Source organism: Falco naumanni, chromosome 1 (genome assembly GCF_017639655.2).
Source record: "Falco naumanni isolate bFalNau1 chromosome 1, bFalNau1.pat, whole genome shotgun sequence".
NCBI classification, from domain to species: Eukaryota; Metazoa; Chordata; class Aves; order Falconiformes; family Falconidae; genus Falco; species Falco naumanni.
The window spans coordinates 111819189-111837435 of record NC_054054.1 but is presented as its reverse complement, the minus strand read 5'-3'; the positions used below and the strand labels follow the sequence as shown (position 1 = coordinate 111837435).

The 18247-nt window shown below is 38.1% G+C and overlaps 2 protein-coding genes across 8 annotated transcripts in view; one reads left to right on the top strand and one right to left on the bottom strand.

Annotated features, from left to right (window-relative positions):
- The window catches only part of NF1 (neurofibromin 1), a 103102-nt gene that overhangs the window by 46258 nt on the left and 38597 nt on the right, over positions 1–18247 (top strand). For all 7 annotated transcript variants that reach the window (XM_040578425.1, XM_040578399.1, XM_040578420.1 and 4 more), the window contains 5 exons: positions 483–641; positions 1477–1574; positions 1721–1867; positions 2278–2424; positions 2794–2904. In XM_040578425.1, the coding sequence (XP_040434359.1) occupies positions 483–641; positions 1477–1574; positions 1721–1867; positions 2278–2424; positions 2794–2904 (662 nt within the window). The remainder of the gene's footprint in view (positions 1–482; positions 642–1476; positions 1575–1720; positions 1868–2277; positions 2425–2793; positions 2905–18247) is intronic.
- On the bottom strand, positions 12474–18225 carry OMG (oligodendrocyte myelin glycoprotein). The gene is made up of 2 exons (XM_040578438.1): positions 16176–18225; positions 12474–15436 (listed from the first exon to the last, which is right to left on the bottom strand). The coding sequence occupies exon 2, from the start codon at positions 15428–15430 to the stop codon at positions 14111–14113; it is 1320 nt and encodes a 439-aa protein (XP_040434372.1). The 5' UTR covers positions 15431–15436; positions 16176–18225; the 3' UTR covers positions 12474–14110.

The window sequence follows — 18247 nt, the reverse complement described above, 5'->3', positions numbered from 1 at the left end:
GGAGAGGCTCTTGTGATCAATAGTGAAGTTATAAATACACAGATAAAAGACCTGCTAATTTAAAAAGAATTACCTGTATTTGATGGGAAGACTTCGCACACCTGAGTACGAACATAGAGCACTTGTCTCCTTTACTGTCAGTGGCAGAGTCCTGGAATTAAGTGGTCAGTAACTCTGAAACACCTTCTTCTCTTTGTCCAGTAGCTATTGTAGCAATTTTTCACCCTAGCAAGAAAGTTTGTATGAAGGCTGAAGCAAAGCTAGCTAGTGTCTGATCACCCCCTTGCCCTTTACTTGTTTCCCCTCTTTCCTGACTGTCTTATGATGCAAGACCTGTCAAGGCAAGAAAGTCCTACTCAAATGTATTGAGCTTGATTGCTATGGAAAGAATGCTTAAAGTTGGCTTACCATGCAAGGCTTTCTCAGCTTGCTTTCCCTTTTCTTTAATGCAAAAATATTCTTTATAATTCTCAACTTCATAGGTTGTTAGTCAGCGATTTCCTCAGAACAGCATTGGAGCGGTTGGAAGTGCAATGTTCCTTCGGTTCATCAATCCTGCGATTGTCTCCCCTTACGAGGCAGGGATTTTAGATAAGAAGCCTCCACCAAGAATTGAAAGGGGATTGAAACTGATGTCAAAGGTGAATCAATAAATATTTTTATTAGGCTGTATTGTATGTTCTACCTAAGTATCTGATGTTCTACTAGTTCTGTTCTTTGTAGTTTTTTGTAGCGACCATCATGTTTATTTGAAGTGCAGTTTCCGTAGTATATTTATACATCATGATGTTAATGTCACAGCTCACAGCAATGTAAGTATGGGGAGCAGTCTGTACAAAAAAAAAAAAAACCAACCACCACTTTGCCAAAATTATGTATAAGCTAATGGAATGCCTTCTGCCTTTTCACTTGAGCTTCTAGCCTTACTTGAAAACAAAGAAAGAAACCAATGCCGCTTTGAGCACGGTGAGAATAATGGCAGCCAGATACTGATTAAAGTTATACTAGCACTAAAGTAGGTTTTTTTCCAATCTTTAATCTCATTTAGTGCTGTTTCCTGTAAAAAATAAAAAAAGTTCAGTGATGACATGTAAATTCTGTGGTCTGTGCATTTTAAATGTTGAGAACTTACAGCTTTCTTTAAATAGGCATATGCTGTTGCTTTTACATGTCTGTATGATTTCCAGAAGTAGTGGTTAACATCTATTCATCAGTGGCTTTGAAAGATGATACATTTTCCTGGTCTAAACCGGAATAAAGTTTATGAATAAGGGAAGTTGTTTTCTAGTATGTGAAAGAAAATACTGGGAAAATGAACATATTTTGAATTAGTTGGCTTGTTGGCCTTTTTTTTTTTTTTTTGTCTTGAAGTTTCACAAGTTAAAATGAGTGTTCCTGAAAGTAAAGTTACCGTGACTACCATAACAGTTAGTACATTAAACTTTTATATGTCTTTACCATCTTTTTATTATTTAGATACTTCAGAGTATTGCCAACCATGTCCTCTTTACAAAAGAAGAACATATGCGGCCTTTTAATGATTTTGTAAAAAGCAATTTTGATGCAGCACGAAGGTAGGCCCTTTGGAAACTTGCACAGAGAGTCTGTGTCATGTGTAAAGAGTAAGCGGAGAATTTTCTTAAAGCCTTTTAATTTACATTGAGTCTACTTGGCAGATTTCCCTGACATGCTTGTGGTTTTTCCTGATTTTGAACTCTAGGTTTTTCCTTGATATTGCATCTGATTGCCCAGCTAGTGACACTGTCAATCACAGCCTGTCCTTCATCAGCGATGGCAATGTACTTGCTTTGCACCGGTTGCTGTGGAACAATCAGGAGAAAATTGGCCAGTACCTTTCCAGCAACAGGTAAGACTTGCTATGTAGAAGGGAGTTGCTCATGGGAAATGAATTTTTGGAAATACCTTCAGATGTTTTTGTTATTATTAACAAAATAATAATATTTTTGTTAATGAAGAGGATGATGGCTGAAAAATCTTATGTTTAGAAACTTTTGTCTTATTGACAAGCAGTTATTGGGAACGTGCCTAACGTCTTTGCCCACTTTACTGCCAGCCTTTTGTGCAAATGCATAGTTGCCTCATCTTGTGTAAAAATTGTTCTGTGTGTAACAAACATTTTTCTTATTTCTTTGTTGAGTACTTTTTTTAATTTTAAAAAAGCAAATCCAACTTGTTCAAGGTAAGGAAGGATAGTGGGAAAAAAAAAAAGGGAATTCCTGAGTAAAGAAGGACTTTTAAGTAGTATGCTGTTTCTAGGGACCACAAAGCTGTTGGAAGACGACCTTTTGACAAGATGGCTACTCTTCTTGCTTATCTCGGTCCTCCTGAGCACAAACCTGTGGCAGATACCCATTGGTCCAGTTTAAATCTCACTAGTTCCAAATTTGAAGAATTTATGACAAGGTAATGAGGTTATTGGGGAGGGGACACATCGTGGGTTTCTAGACTTCAGCATGTAAGGCAGTATAAGTAGTTATTAAGACTCTAGATTATGTTTTGAAGGGGAGTTAAAAATGCTAGGTTTACATATACTATTAAGGTTTCTGGAGTTTAAAAAGCTAGGTTTACATATACTATTAAGGTTTCTGAGTAGATTTTAATTTCAAAAACTAAATTGAGAATGGGAGATGGCAGTAACATTCATGATTTAAAAAGATTCAAGGTTGTGTGCACTTTTGTTTAAAGATCCAAATAAAGAGGGCTTGGGATTTAAAAAAAATTTTTTTTTGAAAGACAGTTGTGAAAAGTTGATGTCAATGTACTGCTTTCTAGGCATCAGGTACATGAAAAAGAGGAGTTCAAAGCACTGAAAACATTAAATATTTTCTACCAAGCTGGGACATCAAAAGCTGGCAATCCTGTTTTCTACTACATTGCTCGGCGGTAAGTAATCTTTCACCTTCTCTGTCTGAAGCAAACTTAAAATAATCAAGTGTATGTAAGAAAGGGACACCAACTTTGTAACAAATAAGAATCAGAAAATAGTTTATCTGATTTTGGTGCCAGTATTTTTTTAATTGAGTTTTTCCCTAAATCAGAACTGTCAATAGTTTTTCCACCCAGGAGTACACGACTATCTGTGGAAAAATACCTAAAACTTGAAGTACATTTAGTTAATTTTTCACTGTCTCAGTTAAACTACATCTAGACCACATTACTGTTAACCCATCAGGAATTTTAGAATCTTCATTTTTTGAAGTGTGAAATGAATAACAAGCTAAAACATGGGATAAAATTTCTGAAAATGGTCCCTGTATCCCATTTGAAAAAATAATGCAAGTTTCACACATAGCCAAGACCATAACATTGCTTCAGTTTCACTGTTATGTGCTAAATGACAATAATACTATGTTTTCTGGAAATGATTGATATCTGTGGAAATAATAACTAATTAAACTAATAAGCAGATGTTGACGTGTGAACTTTGCAAAAGGCTGTGTTTATACAATAAGGCAAAATTCTGAAAGTTTGAAGTCTTCCCTACTCTGGAAGGTAGTCATTCATAACAGCGAGTAACATATGCTGCGGTATTGAAGAATTTGGGAAGAATATCCCAAAATTAGTATTAGCCAGTTTGTGGTCAAATAAATCGCAATTCTCTCTGTAGAACAAAACCAAACCAAAACAGCAACAAAAAAATTTAAGTAAACTAGTTTTATTTAAATTAACGTGTGTGCAGGGGTAAAGCTGCAGCTAGAGTAAGAATAATTGAAACTTGGTATTTCAGTCTAGTTACTAAGTAACTGCACTATAAAATGCGTAGAGGACAGCATGTTCAGAGCAGTTTCCATAATAATTACACTCATTACTAAAAGTCGTTCTTAGTCCTTTCATGAAAAGGAAAATCAATGTGCTCCCAAGCGAGTGCGATCAAAGACAGATAAGTTTAGAGCTGTTGTACCTCGTATGTGTGCTGTGGTGGTGGTGCCTTTGGTAACAGCATCGCTGGTGAGGCCTTGGCTGGCGGCAGCAGGGCTGCAGGTTTTGGCACCGGTGGGGCGCGTGGTGGTGCTGCCGAGGTCCACAAAGTGCTTACCAGCACCGGTAGTGGTAGCGAGAGTCCTGACGTCAGCGTGGTGCTTATGGATGCTGGCAGATCCTGAACAGATGTTTGCGGTCGGATTATTGCCGATGCGTTTTGTGCCGGTGGGGCTCTTGGTTTTGCTTCTGCTGCCTTTGCCAGTGTGGCTTTTGCTGGCACTGCTGCTGGCAGCTGGATTCATGCTGCTGGAGCTGCCTGTGGCACCGGTGCTGGTAGAGTTTGTGTGGTTGCTTTGGCTCTTCCTGGTGCTTCTGTTGCTGGTGGGGTGCTTGTTTGTGATGCCAGTGGGGTGGCTGCTGCATCAGTGAGGTGCTTGCTTGTGGTACCCTTGCTGCTGACATGCTTATCTGTGGCATGGTTAGGAATGGTTGTGGTCCCTGGGGAGCTCTTGCTTGAGCTGCTTGTTGGGCTGAGGCTGGGAGGAGCCTTTGGTGGTACTGGTGCTGCTGTCCGGTGGGCTCCCTGCTGGTAGTGGCACTGCTGCTCACGGTGCCAATGGTGGCAGGTTTGTTGATGGTACCAATTCCAGCGAAAGGTATTGCTGTGATCTGAGGAGACGCCGTCAGTGGTGAACCTTTGGCAGACACTTTGAGTTCATCTAAGAACATGAAAACAAGCAGAGGAAACCAATTCCTTAGCAGTATCTTCTGTTTGTATTCAACAACTTAAATAGTCAAGGCACATTTGCAAACAAAGCATTCTTCAAATTTAAGTATTTCTAATTAAAATCATACCCAACAGACATGTAAGACTTCTCAATTAGTTAAAATTTTAGATCCTTAATTTCATTAATTTTCATAGTTTTTCATTGTTTTCAGTAGTGCTTTTTACTCTGTAGATTGAGTTACAGACTTTCCTAGAAAATCTGTGCTTTGTTACACTGTGTGACTTTTGTAATTTCCCCTCAAAAAATTTCAAATAAGGCACAATTTTAATGATCGGAAGATTTTACCGTTTTACCACTGGATAATAAAATTAACTTATTCCAAATTCAGATTGGAGGCTAAAATAATGAGGAATCATTGAAGAACCTTTCCAAATGTAACCTCTAACTTTGTAGTTGAATTCTGCTACTTAAATATCATTTCCTAGCCAGGATGCAATTAGAGATCCAACAAGTGAATGTATTTGTTCACATTTCTTTTATTATGTTTTAGATTTTCAGAGCAACAAACAAACAAAACTTCTGTTCAATATCAATGTGGAAGGTAAAATAAATTTCAGAACTGTTCCTTCTTCTGGAATTTTGTCCAGACATGCCAAAGAGTTTTTTTCATGCTTTTAAAAAAAAATAAACACAAAACACTTGCTTTCAAGCTGGTAATGTAGGGAGAAAACACATTCTCTTAAATTTTGTTGCTGTGAAAGACCTCAAACGCTTGCTTTGCTGCTAGGTGTTAGACTACTTGTGTATAGCGGTCCAAAGATGGAAGAGAAAAGAAAGTATAGTGTGGCTGGTAGCATTTGGAAATAGCATTTGTGTGAATGAGAGCAAAGTGCCCATGCTTTTTGTCAGTTCTTTGAATTGGTAAGCTCACACTAATCAAAGGAATACTAAATAACACAAAGTCTCATTACATAGAAGTAGGTAAGAGAACAAAATTTATCTGAACTTTTTTCCAGTGATTTATAGCTCTGAAACAGAATCTCTATGAGAGAACATTTATCTAAGCCAGCCTGTAGCTTCCCTTCCCTTTTACTTGGGAAATTGCCTTCACTTCAGCCCTTTTCTGCATTTTCCACACCCTTGACTCTTTGAATGGAGTGGAAGAAAACAAGATGAGTAGTGCCACTTCTGTCCTAATTTTCTGTCTTCAAAAGCTGTACAGCGTTACTCTGCCCTCTTCAAGGTCTCTGAGTCGCCTTTGAGCCTACTGTGTTGGCTGAAGTGAGCCTTTATAAAATCTTGCATGAAGCTTGTTTGCAATATATGTGGCCAGATAAGTATCTAACAGTAATTAACTAATAATAAATTAGTTTACTTGTATGTGTCTTTCACATTTTATAACAAAATGGTTGAGAAGAGGGATGGCTTCTGGAAATTTTCCTTCTGAAATATTTGTGATAGCTCTTGAAACAAAACCAAAACAATTTTGTGTTCAGTGAAATGTGTCTGCATAGCCTGCATCTAATGCTGTTTTCTGCTTTTGAGATAAATTGAACAGCATGTGACTGGCAGAGTGACTGCTGGGGTATCTGAATGTTCTGTGTAGTTCTGTACGAGTAATAGATTTATTGAATCTTAAGTTTGAGCATTGCATTTATGCTAGGCAGTAGAAAAAGCTTGAGTGGTGCCTTTAAGATTCAAAGGGAATACAGAGTTGATGGTAAAGTGAGTGTATACAGTGCTGAAACTGAAATTAGTTTGCCTGTCTTTCATTTGTTTTTAAGTTCAGTTTTTCTTAGACATTCCTGGCACTAAATCTGTACACAAAGTTTCAAAAGTTTAACCAAGGGCACATTTTTAAATGCTGTATTGTGTAGGGGACTAACTCATGATGAACACTTAAAATTGCATACCCTTAGAGAATAATTTTTGCTGAAGTTGATTTCTGCATAGGTTTAAAAAAGGATACATACTCATGGACAGCATGTATCAGCTTAAATGTTTTTTTAAAAGCATGCTGATTGTTTTAGGCAACAACTTTATGCAGTTGAATGTCAGTTGATTTTTTGAAGAATATATAATGTGTTATGCTCAGACCCCTTCTAAACTAGTTGTATTGCTGTCGTGAAAAAAGACTGATCGTGAAAATTCAGGAATAAAAATGGATTTTTGGAAACTCCTTTTTTTCCCATTTGTGCTCATTTGCTGTTGTAATGGAGTAAGCATGAAAGTTTGTCAGACTGCTGTAAATTTGATCACCTGGAGTCATTTTATCTGCCCGCTGCCACCTTCATTTCCCTTCTTCCCCTCATTCTCTTTAAGATTAAAAAAAGAGGTAGAATACATGCTTTCAGGAATACTTCAACTTTGTAAGACACCTCATCCTTTTCTAAGGCAAATGGGATTGTGGTGTTCCCCTTGCATCTGTCATGAGTTAATCTGAACATAAAACAGCAAAAATACTAACATATTAATAAGTGCTGTTGTATCCTTGTGTGGTTAATTTTAGCGTAAGTGAGCCTGTTTAAATGAGCTGCCTTCTCCCTTTCTTCAGTGGGGTGTGTAGTAGACACAAGTGGCTATTTGAAGGGAACCTGGAATGCTGGATAGCCTGATGTGGGTAGGAGGATGGTATTTCAGTGTCTGCTTCAGTAAGTGGGGTATCTTTTGCATGCTCAGCAGAAGGACTTAGTTGCAGTTTAATGAGAAAACGGATGCTGACTAGTTCCCTTCAGCAGTAAACTGGTGTTCTGCACTCTGGTCTGGATTGATTGCCTTTGTAAACCCCTCAGACAGCAGCGCTGGGAAGCCTTATGGGAGAGGATTATTTGAAGCATCTGTGCTAAAGTGGACTTCAGGTGCTCTAGGCAAAAGGTGTTCAGCATCGAAGGTGCCACAGCTCCTGTAAAGGAGGATTTTGCTGTGGTTGGGCTGGGGGAGGGCAGTGTGATCAGAGGCACATGCATGTGCTCCTGCTTGGAGTGGAGCTACCAGTTGAGGAGCCTGCAGGGCTGGCTGGCAGAAAGGGGTATCCCCTGGGGAAGCCTGTGTGCTTTATTCCCTTTTTTATTAATTTTAAGCAAGGTCCCAGATGTTTAAGCCCTTTCCATACACAAAATTAGAAGAAGAGGTAGTCTTGTGAATCCTCTTTAAAAAATTCTGTGTTCGCTTGCAATGTTTTTTCTCCTCCATTTTTTTCCCCCATTAGACACCATCTTATTTCATGTCAAGTAAAATAAAATGCCTGCATTGGTAATCCTGCCCTGTTTAGACAAGAAATTAGGTGTACAAATGCCAAGAATAATGATAACCCATCTTTAAAAGGTTTACTGTGTCTGGCAGTGACCCAAGGCATCCTTACGTATTCTGTGAAGACTTGACATGCAGTGTTTTCTTCATTTGTGGAGCAAGAAATGGTTATTTCATCTGTAAAGAATGAATTTCTGGAAGTAAATTGATACAAAAGTGTGCAACGTGTTCTAGGCCTAGACCACGTACCCACCCTTTTCTGAAAAGCATCAAAATAAAATTATCCTTAGCTGGCTAACTTAATAGCAGCGTGGTATCTGTGAGGATGTTAGCAGGTATAGAGGTTATGACTTAATAAGGAGTTCATGTGGAAGCGATCTCAGCAAAAAATGTTGTTGTTTAAATGCTACAAACTACCTCAGTATTTTGAGCTGGGGCCTACAAACTGTTTATGTATAAAATCTGTCATAATGAAAATGCCCTAGTGGTTATTGTGTGCTTATTTCAGTATTCAAAACTTCGATATTCTACTGTTAGCTGGTCCAAGATGCAGTGGTATTTTAAGTGTGCTATTAGAATGTTGGTGAGTAGAAGGAGAGCAAGTACTGGTGCGTGTTTATACAGCCTTTTGGAGAGGTGGTGTCCATAGAGAGTCATCCTGTCCCTTCAGCACTGTGTGCTTTCCATCTGTGCAGCAGAGTACCTGAAAAGGAGGTGGAAGAGAGCTTAAGCCTTAAGTAGTTGCTCAAAATTCTGTCTTGTTTACTGAGAATGAGATAGATTAAAGTTAACATATAATATCTCTGGAAGATAGCTATACGTATTTTTTGGGACTACATATGGTTAGGAAATAGATAATTCTCACACAATCAAACACTGATATTGGCAGAAGGGCTGAGGAATTGATTAGGCACTCTGGAACTTGATCGTACGTATCCAAGAATCCATATGAAGCTGGTGATATGTTTACAATAATATATAATCTGCCATAGAAATAGGATACAGTATCATTCACTTTTCAGTGTATCTACTGCTTGCCATGAGTGAAGCATACTGTAAGCCAAAAGAACAGTGATAATATCTGTTCATTGTGGGGCTGAACTCCGCAGAACATCTAATCAAGTGCAGGTGAATCTGCTTTTCATAATTATGTTTAATGGCGGTTGATGAGAACTCTGAGATTTTATGACTGATACCTTATGCCTTTTACTTGCAAATAATTCAGCTTTTTCTGCTTGCTTCCTTATCTGAGAAGGTATGTGATCATTAGCATTGTTAAATACTGATTGTGATTTGGGTATGTGATATTTCTCAGGAAAAGGTGCCAGCTCAGTGGGTGACTGTACACAGATGTTTGAGAGTAAATCTTTCCAAGTCTGGACAAGCCAGTAATGGGCCCTAATAAAGCTAAACAATAAAGAAGGATGCCACTTGTTTGTCGTGTCAGTAGCTACTGGCTGTAACTATAGTAATCAGTGTTGTCCTGCTATGGATGTATATTTGAAATCTGACTGTGAAACACGTCCGCAAGAGAATTTGCCAATTGAGAGAATAGATGTGAAAATTGGAAAAGGAGAACATTAAATAGAAACCACTGCAAAGTACTTTTTAATTATCAGCTTACTAGTAGCTGATCACACACTGAGATTACATGACTTTTTTATAAAGTGATAGATAAGTATTTCATCTTCTTGATTGCCCAAAATGAGTTATGTAATTTTCATCTTTCTGAACCTTCTTCTCTTAACTAGTAGCTGTTCAGACAGTGTAAGACTTGGAGAATGGGAGCTCTTTAGTTTTGTGTATCTCACTAATATGTATGTGGTTCTGGTTGCGCCACTATGAAACGTTAAAATGCCTCTTCTGTGTGCAACTGCATTTTAAATTGTTTTATTTGGCAAAGCAGTATGGGTAGCTGTGACCTTTTATTTAGTAACTGATGCTTAAGGATTGTTGAATTCAGCATAAGGGAGTGGATGACTAAAAATGAAGATTGAACATCAGACAACGGTGGAAGTAAATCCTCTAATAACTGGCCACCTGAAAGATACTTGGAGGCAAGTGTTTGTGAAAGCGTGCGTGGTGTTCTGCTAATGCTGCTCTGTGATCTGTGCACCCCACCCAGCTGGTGGGTTCCAAACTCAGCAAACTGCCTGCTCTTAAATTGCGCTTTTGGGATCAAAAGAGACTACAAATACAAATGAGCTGCAGAATGGCTTCAGACCTTTTGCAGATCTACTGTTCTTCAGTCTTACAAGAGCGGAGGTGATTTCCCAAGTTTTGTGATGATGAACTGTACAGACTGTAGATTCTCAAGTTTTAATAATTGACCGAGTTACCTGGCAGTTCAATAATCTGCGAAGCTGTCTTCAATAAATTAGCTTTATAAACTGTGTTCCAGTTCCAGAATGAACACAAACCTCAGTTCCTGAGAGGAAGATGAAAAATCACTGCTGAACTGTAGCGATCACAGTACAACTCAGATACACATTCCTGCATTGCGTAAAGGGGTGGTAAGGAGCAGATTTCTGTACGGTTTTTATCCAGGTACAGGATGCTTAATGAAGATATTGTTACACTTTGACATAAGCCTTGCTGCTAGGTGGAATATTGCTTGCCTTTACTTCCCTTTTTATTGCGTGGTTTCTCTTCAGCAGTTATGTAATTCTTCAGTTTTTGTCCATCAGGCTGCCTTTTCAAACCTAGCAGGTGGAGCTTTGCTCTGGAATGGTGTTCTGACGTCTTTTCTACTGATAGGGATGTGGCTAAGTGGTGCTTGTTTGGGGTGTTTGTCTGTGGTTCTGAGCTAGATGTTGTTTCTTAAAGTGTGAAATGTGGCAAGACTGCCAGGATGTGTGAGGGCTTGCAGCAGGCTATGGGTTTTTTGGGGTGGGTTGGGGTTTTTTTTGGTAGTTTGAGATCTTGTTGCTAGGGCATTGTTGAGTCATTTTACTGATATATCTGGATCAGTTTATATCCTTCTTGTGCTGTGAAACTTAATTCCTTCTGTCATTTTCCTTCACATTTTGTTTCCTGGGCAACAACTTGGCTTCTGAAGCCAGTGCCTCTGTCTTTAATCCTTGCGCTGTTACTAAGATGATCAATAAATATTGATCCTGAAGTACTGACATTAAATTTTAAAGCTGATCTCATACTAATTAATAGGAATACAAACCTCTGAGTTACTGCTTCAGACCGCAGCTATCCCTACAGCAATGTTAAAATGGAACCATATTGCTTTTACAAGGAGTGCTGGCTGTTTTTTGGGTATTTTGAATATTGTCCTGAAATGCTAAATTGTTATTTAGGAAAAAATTTCATTGAGAAGAGATTATTTTTTATTTATCATGGACTGAATGACCAGCGTGTTTAAAACAACACCAACTGATGCTGTTGTGTTCGCATCCATGCGCATCGGGTTTTCTTCAATTTGGCTGCACTGTTGCCAAGCAACAAGTGCACGACTCCTACATTTGCCTGCCTACTCGCTGCTCTGTTATCAACTCATTTGTATTCCAGAAAAATACAGGGAAACCTAAATTTCAGTCTGCTTTATTGAAAGCAGTCAGAGTAAGAAGCCCTCTTGTTTGCACCTACCACAGGCAAGGTTTGGGTAGGGAGCTTAGCCCTAGGACTTGGGAGTGCCATCTTACTTCCATGACCATCTGCAGGTTTTTTGTATCCTATCTTCCCAGTCCTGTACCTGTATTCAGAAAAGCCCACAAGCCCATTTCCGCTTCCAGGCTTTTACTGGCATGCTTAAGACTTTGAAGTCTGGGTAGCAAGTCATTCAGTATGGGGATTTGCAATTTGCCCCAAACAACTTCTGGAAAACAGTATTTTTTATAGACTTGCTGTTCACTGAATAGTCTCATTACAGGTAAAACATTCTCTGAGCATTTGAAGTTGATTCCGTGTAGGTGTGTTGCATGCAGTAGAATTTGACATCCTGTGTGGAATTGCTCAGCAAAGGCACGTGTAGTATTTTGTGTAATTTCCTCAACTCAAGGCAGTTTAGTCATACCATCTCATTTTGTGATCTATGTCCTGCCTTGCAAGCTAAGCTGCTTTAAATAATGAGGCATTTCTGCTGGCCACTGAAGGTACCAGGTACATACTGCTTATGATCTAGGTAGTCTAAACTTTGACTTGGATAACTAGTTCTTGTCTGCTTGAAATGTGTATGAAATGTTTGCCTTTGAGGTTGGGTTTTTTTAAAAGTTTTCTGTCCTATTAAACATGGGGAGTCTTTTTTTGAGAGGGAGGAAGAACCACCTTTTTCTAGCATACAGAGTTACTCCTTAGGTGTTTGCAAGTTCTAAAGGGTAGGAAGGGGAAAGGTAGACCCTATGTTACTATTGTCTCATCAGATTATTGATAAATGATATTAGGAATACATCAGTGTCAAAAAAATATAATTTGATTTAACAATAATTTTTCCCCATAAGACATGAAGATTGAGCCAAATGTCTGCTTGAAATGGGTTTGTATAATAATAATCTATTCAGTGATACTACTATGCTTATTTGAAAAGAAGCACTGTCACTAATTCAGTTCAATACAAACGTAACTTTATTTTTACTTAAATGCCAATGAAATAACTGTACAAATTCATTGTGTAACATTTACTGTTAGAAATTAAAACACATTTCTGGTTATAGAAATACTGTTCACAATTGGAAAGTTGTGACTTCTCTGATACCAGTGGTTGTAAATGGTCTACAGCCCTCATTGACACCTAGGAGAAATAGGTAGAGGACTCCAGTCTCAGTAGTGAGGTTTTCTGGGTTTTGCAGCACCTTCATGCTACAATAACTGGAAATTAAATGGCCTGAAATGAATGGAAAACTTTGTGTAAAGATTTGTAATACTAAGTGAATAATACTTTTTTTCAGTTAACTTGTTCTTCAGTTTTCATTTCATGCTGTTTGCAAAACTTCATCTGTAGTATATCAAGTACCTTTGCCATATAATTTAAATTATTTTCCTAGAGTGGACAGAACCATGCGTGCAACTATTTCTACTCACTGATGGTGCAGATGTCAAGGAGAATAGCATTCATGCTCACCCTTATAAAGCAAGGATTTGGGTGTGTTCAATGCCATGGACTGAGTGTGGTTTTTTTAAATAACAAGATTCAAGGATTGTTTCAATGACAGCTTGATAACTAATTGTTTAATTGATTTGTTACATAACTTGTATTAGAAATTGGCTGACACTTCATTTTACTGGTCAGAATGTAGTAGTTTGATATATTCTGGCTGATTAGAAATATTCTCTTAAGCATAATATATTAACATTTTGGAATTTTGGATGTCACTTGAAATAAAATTAAGGAGTTCCATTTCATTAATTTATGTAGATAACTTCGTGTTGGAGAGTGCCATGGCATTGAACATCTTGTGTTTTCCTCTAATTTGATCATATTTCTTTTTTTTTTTTATATGGATAGTGAGAAAGAACTTGCCTGCAGTCTCTTAAGTCAAGACAGAGCAAAAAGAGATATCAGCCCCTACCCCTTTTCCCATGCTGAAGTTAGACCATGTTGCCTTCTCAGTTTACACCCTCTTAGTAGACATCATGGCATTGTCATAGTATTCCTAAATTCAAAGCTGTTGTTCTTCATATTTAAAATATCCTAATACATATGAAGCAAACATAGATACACATGCTAGCGATTTTTCTCAGGAATAACTTCTGATTAGTGAAACAGCTAGGTTTAGTGCCTTTATTTTTCCCCTTCCTTTTGCATGTCGTCGTAACTTACAAAGAATCTGTGCTGCTATATTACAAGAATTGCTCACTGGCAAGTCAAGCAAGACAATGCAGATATGATACAGGCCTTCTATTTTTTCCAGTTATTTAATGACAAAATCATACATAAAATCAGTACTTAAAATCCTGATGTTTTATTCTGTGCAAGTAAAATTAAAAATTTAAATACAAAATAAGCACATTTTTAAAAACAAAATCATAGGTTAGTTTTACTCAATTAAGACATATTAAAATAAGTAGCAGCTTAGTATCAAGACATTAGTGTGCACTTCTTTAATTAAAGAACTGTTATTTTCTTTAGATCAGAGTCAGAACTTTGCATTTCTTGTACTTTTATTCATTATTTCAACTGGCTGTCGTCACTCCAGCTATGTATCACAGGAATAAACTCAGTAGTTTTCACGAGATACAAGCCCTTAGCCAATAAACACTGCCACTGCATTAAGCATTACAACATAAAACAAATACATCTCACAGGTACTTGCTTCGGAGGGCACGTGAGTATTCAGAGTATTTGTGGTGGACTCCTCTTTCCTTAAGGTAGCAGTTGTGCTTTGAGGCATTTTGGAGTAGTTTGTTGGCATTCCACTGGTGATACTTAAAGTCATAGGAGTGGTGGCTGGTCCTGTTGAACGAGTCAGGCTTGAGTTCAGCTCGGTTGAATCTTTGATGTAGATTGTGTGTGTGGCTGCTGCTTCTTGAGAGCTGACCTTCCGAGTTGTTAGATCTTCTGGGTAGAGGAGTAGTGGTCGGTCCGTGCTTGTAAACAGCAGGGTTTGGCTTAAGGTTGCCAAGGTGGTAACTTCCTTAGCTTTAAATTGTTTATGCATCTTTGTCATTGTGGTTGGCTCAGTTGCCACTGGAGGAGAAGCCTTGTCTGCTGCCTTCATTCCTTTAATCATGAGGCTGGAGTCCATAGCTGTGGGAGCCACTGGAGCTGGGGTGGCACTCATCCAGAGCACAGACTGGTTAGCACAGGGAGCCCCTATAACGTTGGCAGCTGTTCCCTGCACCCATTTAAGCAAATAAGGGATGTTTTGTTTATCGCTGCAGGACCATGGGTTGTTATATAGTGTTACTACTTGCAGCTGAAACAGCTGGTCAAAAGCTTTGTCGGGAATGTATGTGAACTTGTTGTTGTGCAGGTAGAGGCTTGTAAGGTGTTGTAGTCTCACCAGTGTTCCTGGAAGTATCTGGGACAAGAAATTATTGGATAGATCCACCGTCTCTATGTTATAGGGCATATTGGTTGGAACTGTCCAAAGCTTGTTGCTGCTGAGGTTGAGAAACTTCAGACTGCTCAGTGTGTTATTGATCAGAACAGCTCTTTCCACCATATTCCTGGAAACATCGAGCACTTTAAGATTCCACTGGTAAGCTGTATCAAGTTTCTGAAGAACTTTAATGTTGTTGTTTATGGCGTATAATTCCCATAAGGACTTGGGCAGGTGAGCAGGAACATTCTTGAGCCAATTATTTGAAATATCAAGGGTCCTCAGATTGGTGAATTTCGTTAACTGGTGATCAAGATCTACAAACTGGTTAAAGGACAGATTTAAATATGTAATGTTGTCTTGAAGTCCGTGTGGCAGTACAGTTAAGTTTCTGCCTGAACAGTCCACATTCCTGTCGTTTCCTGAGCATGTACAGTTAGGAGGACAGATACCCAGAACAGTGGGTATGAAAAACAGAAGGACCAGCAGACAGGTAGATGTATTCAATATCTGGTATTCCATTTTTGCCTGAAAATAAATACACCAAAACGACACCCTTTAAATCCATGTAATATATTTTATTTCTCTGTAAGGGTTGTCTTTGCAATGACTGTTTGCAGGAGAAATTAAGTAAAAATATCAATAAACCCCTTTGTGGCATGGTCCTTTTTAGAATTGTTCAAGAGAGACTTTACAAAGCATCCCTTCATAGACTGTCATGTTGTCTGGCAGAATGAGACTTGTTTTTTCATCTCCCTTTCCCCCTCAAGCTCAAATGAGGGCTTTCTTCCGAAAATGCAAGTCTCTTCCAAATGTTATACAATGTCTGCTTCTTGTTTTTAGTGATTTCAAGCCTATATTATGTTTGGAATAATGTGTTCTTTTATACAGGATGAAAAAATGGCTGTCAACTGGATCTGCTTTACAAATCTCTGCAGTAATGTAGCAGTCCCCCCCATACATGCATGCTATTTGCTTAAGTAGAATTGGTTAAAAAACATCTTAAATTGATAGGAATTTAGTTTGAAACCTAAATTCCACATTCATGCTAGCATCTACATTATTATTTTTCCATCTTACAGTGTTAATTACATTCTCAGAGCTGGTAACACATGTTTGGAAGCTGAATTAATGTTAGTAAGAAATCTCTGACACTGCAGCAAATTTCTGGTGCAAGCATCTGTCATCAACTAATAATTTTGTTCTTATTTCTGTCTCTAAATTTGTAGTCTGGTTTTGTGGTTAAAAACAAAAAACACAAACTTACCTTAATCTCTTCTGCAATATCAGCACATCATTTCTGTGAAAGATTTAAGCTTAGAGGTCGTCCTGTTCTAGAGAGTAGCTACAGTTGCTGTCTGTGGATTGTGCTTGCCTCTTCAGCTGCATCGTATTGCTGCTAGCTGGGGCTCTGCAACCACCTGATCTGCACTACATTGGAGGACTGCAGAGCTGTCGTTGGTGCTGACTCAAATTTATTGCAAAGCGAGCATATTCAATAAAATTGTTGGTTTTTATAATTTGAGTTAGTTAACAACTTCATCTCTGTATTTTATGCTCTGTCAGTGCCTCAAAACATCTAAGATTGTCTACGTAAACAGTACTGAGTGAAATTCCTGTAGGCTGTTTTAGCCTGAGCTATGATTCCATTTGAATGTTCCTATTTAAAAAGTCTGTTGTGTTCCTTTTTTATCTTCAATTAACTTATCCTGTAGTACAGGTTAATGTTAATTTAGGCTTCCAATCTTAAGCTTTATTAAGCTACACTGCCAGAATAGCTTTTCATATTTTTGAATTGCTCAGTTTTCTACTCCTCAGATCAGGCTATCACTATATTGTCAGGTGTAATATAGCTCAGCTTGCAGGGTTTTACAGTTTTCTGTAGGAAATCTTTATCTGAATTTCTTAAAACAATATGGTAAGAGTGGATATAGTTTATAATACTGTCAATTTTAATGTAGCGTATGCAACAAGCCTTAAAACAATCTTTGTGTAATTGGAATGCTATTCTTCAGGCATACACAGTCATATTGCTTATATAAACAGTAAGAAAAAATTGTAAAAATCTCTTCCTGCGTCCATTGTATGCACAGCAGCCTAGAATTGCATTTGCATAATGTATGACTTTAATTTTTAATGGTAATTTAAATAATTTTAAGTTTATTGTGCAAACACATGCTCTCTGCAACATCCAGAAACATATTCCCTCCCCAGGCAAACTCAAAACTACAAACTCTTTGACATTTTTCGGAGATGCCATGGAAAGCTAGCTTCAGCATCTAGCAGCTTCTTTCTAGAAATCCAAACCTTCAGTACTGGTTTAAAAAAAAAAAAAAAAGTTAATTTACCTCTGAGACCACCCTCCTACTTCCCACCAAGAAGTTAGCTTACCAAGGTGCATGGTTCTAGACAGGACAGAAAGTTTTGCTTGTACTCTGGGCCCAGAAAGGAATATGTAAAACACTTAGGCACCTTAAATTAATGGATGCTACATTCCTTTTAAGTCAATGTTTTTAAGTTTATATTAATATTACTGAGTGCATTCTGAAACTACTGCTTCAGAGGTAGAAATCAGTGAATGCAGGCAACTAATTCTGTCAGTCATTTGCAAGGGTGTTCTACAAACTGTTCTATCCATAAAAATCCAAAGTATCTAGGTAAAAGAAAGCCTTTTTGTACTTGTTCTTCAAGTGTTTGGAGCCATTTCAGCTTTTTAGTGACCACTCTGTTAACCATTTACTCGCACTGTTCTCTGCTTTACCAGACAAAAGTGAGCGGAGATTTTACACCAGTAAACTTATTGGCAATATTTGATCTAAAGGAAGTCTCACTGCTCTTAGTAAAGGACAACTGACAGCTATTGGGAGGATTTGTTTGATACCTGTAATCTGTTGTTGCCCAGTCCTGTGCAGAAAATGGGCTTTTGTATAAATGACGATAGTCTGCATGTTGAGGCATTTAGATTTGGTTTAGAATTCAAAGCTTTGTATCTAAGCAAATATTCAGTTGTGCTTTAAGTGACCAAAACATCTTTGAATTAGGAAGCTTTATTAAAATTAACTTGAATTCATTGCATTCACTTACACAGCCTAGTAGAACAAACAATTTTTAGTAGCCCTGAGAACATCTACAGCTGTACTGTTTCTTGAAAGCTCCATGTCCATGTGTTACGTGTAGGTATATACTGGCACACGAAGGTGTGGATACTGTTTTCTGTGGTCTCCAAAATCTGGAGTCGCTAGTTACAGAAAACTAGTGGGCTCAATCCGTACTGTATTTTGCAATTATTTGCTTCAGGCGGAAGCAGGTTGTTCCCTTTTGTGAAAGCTGAAGTCAAGT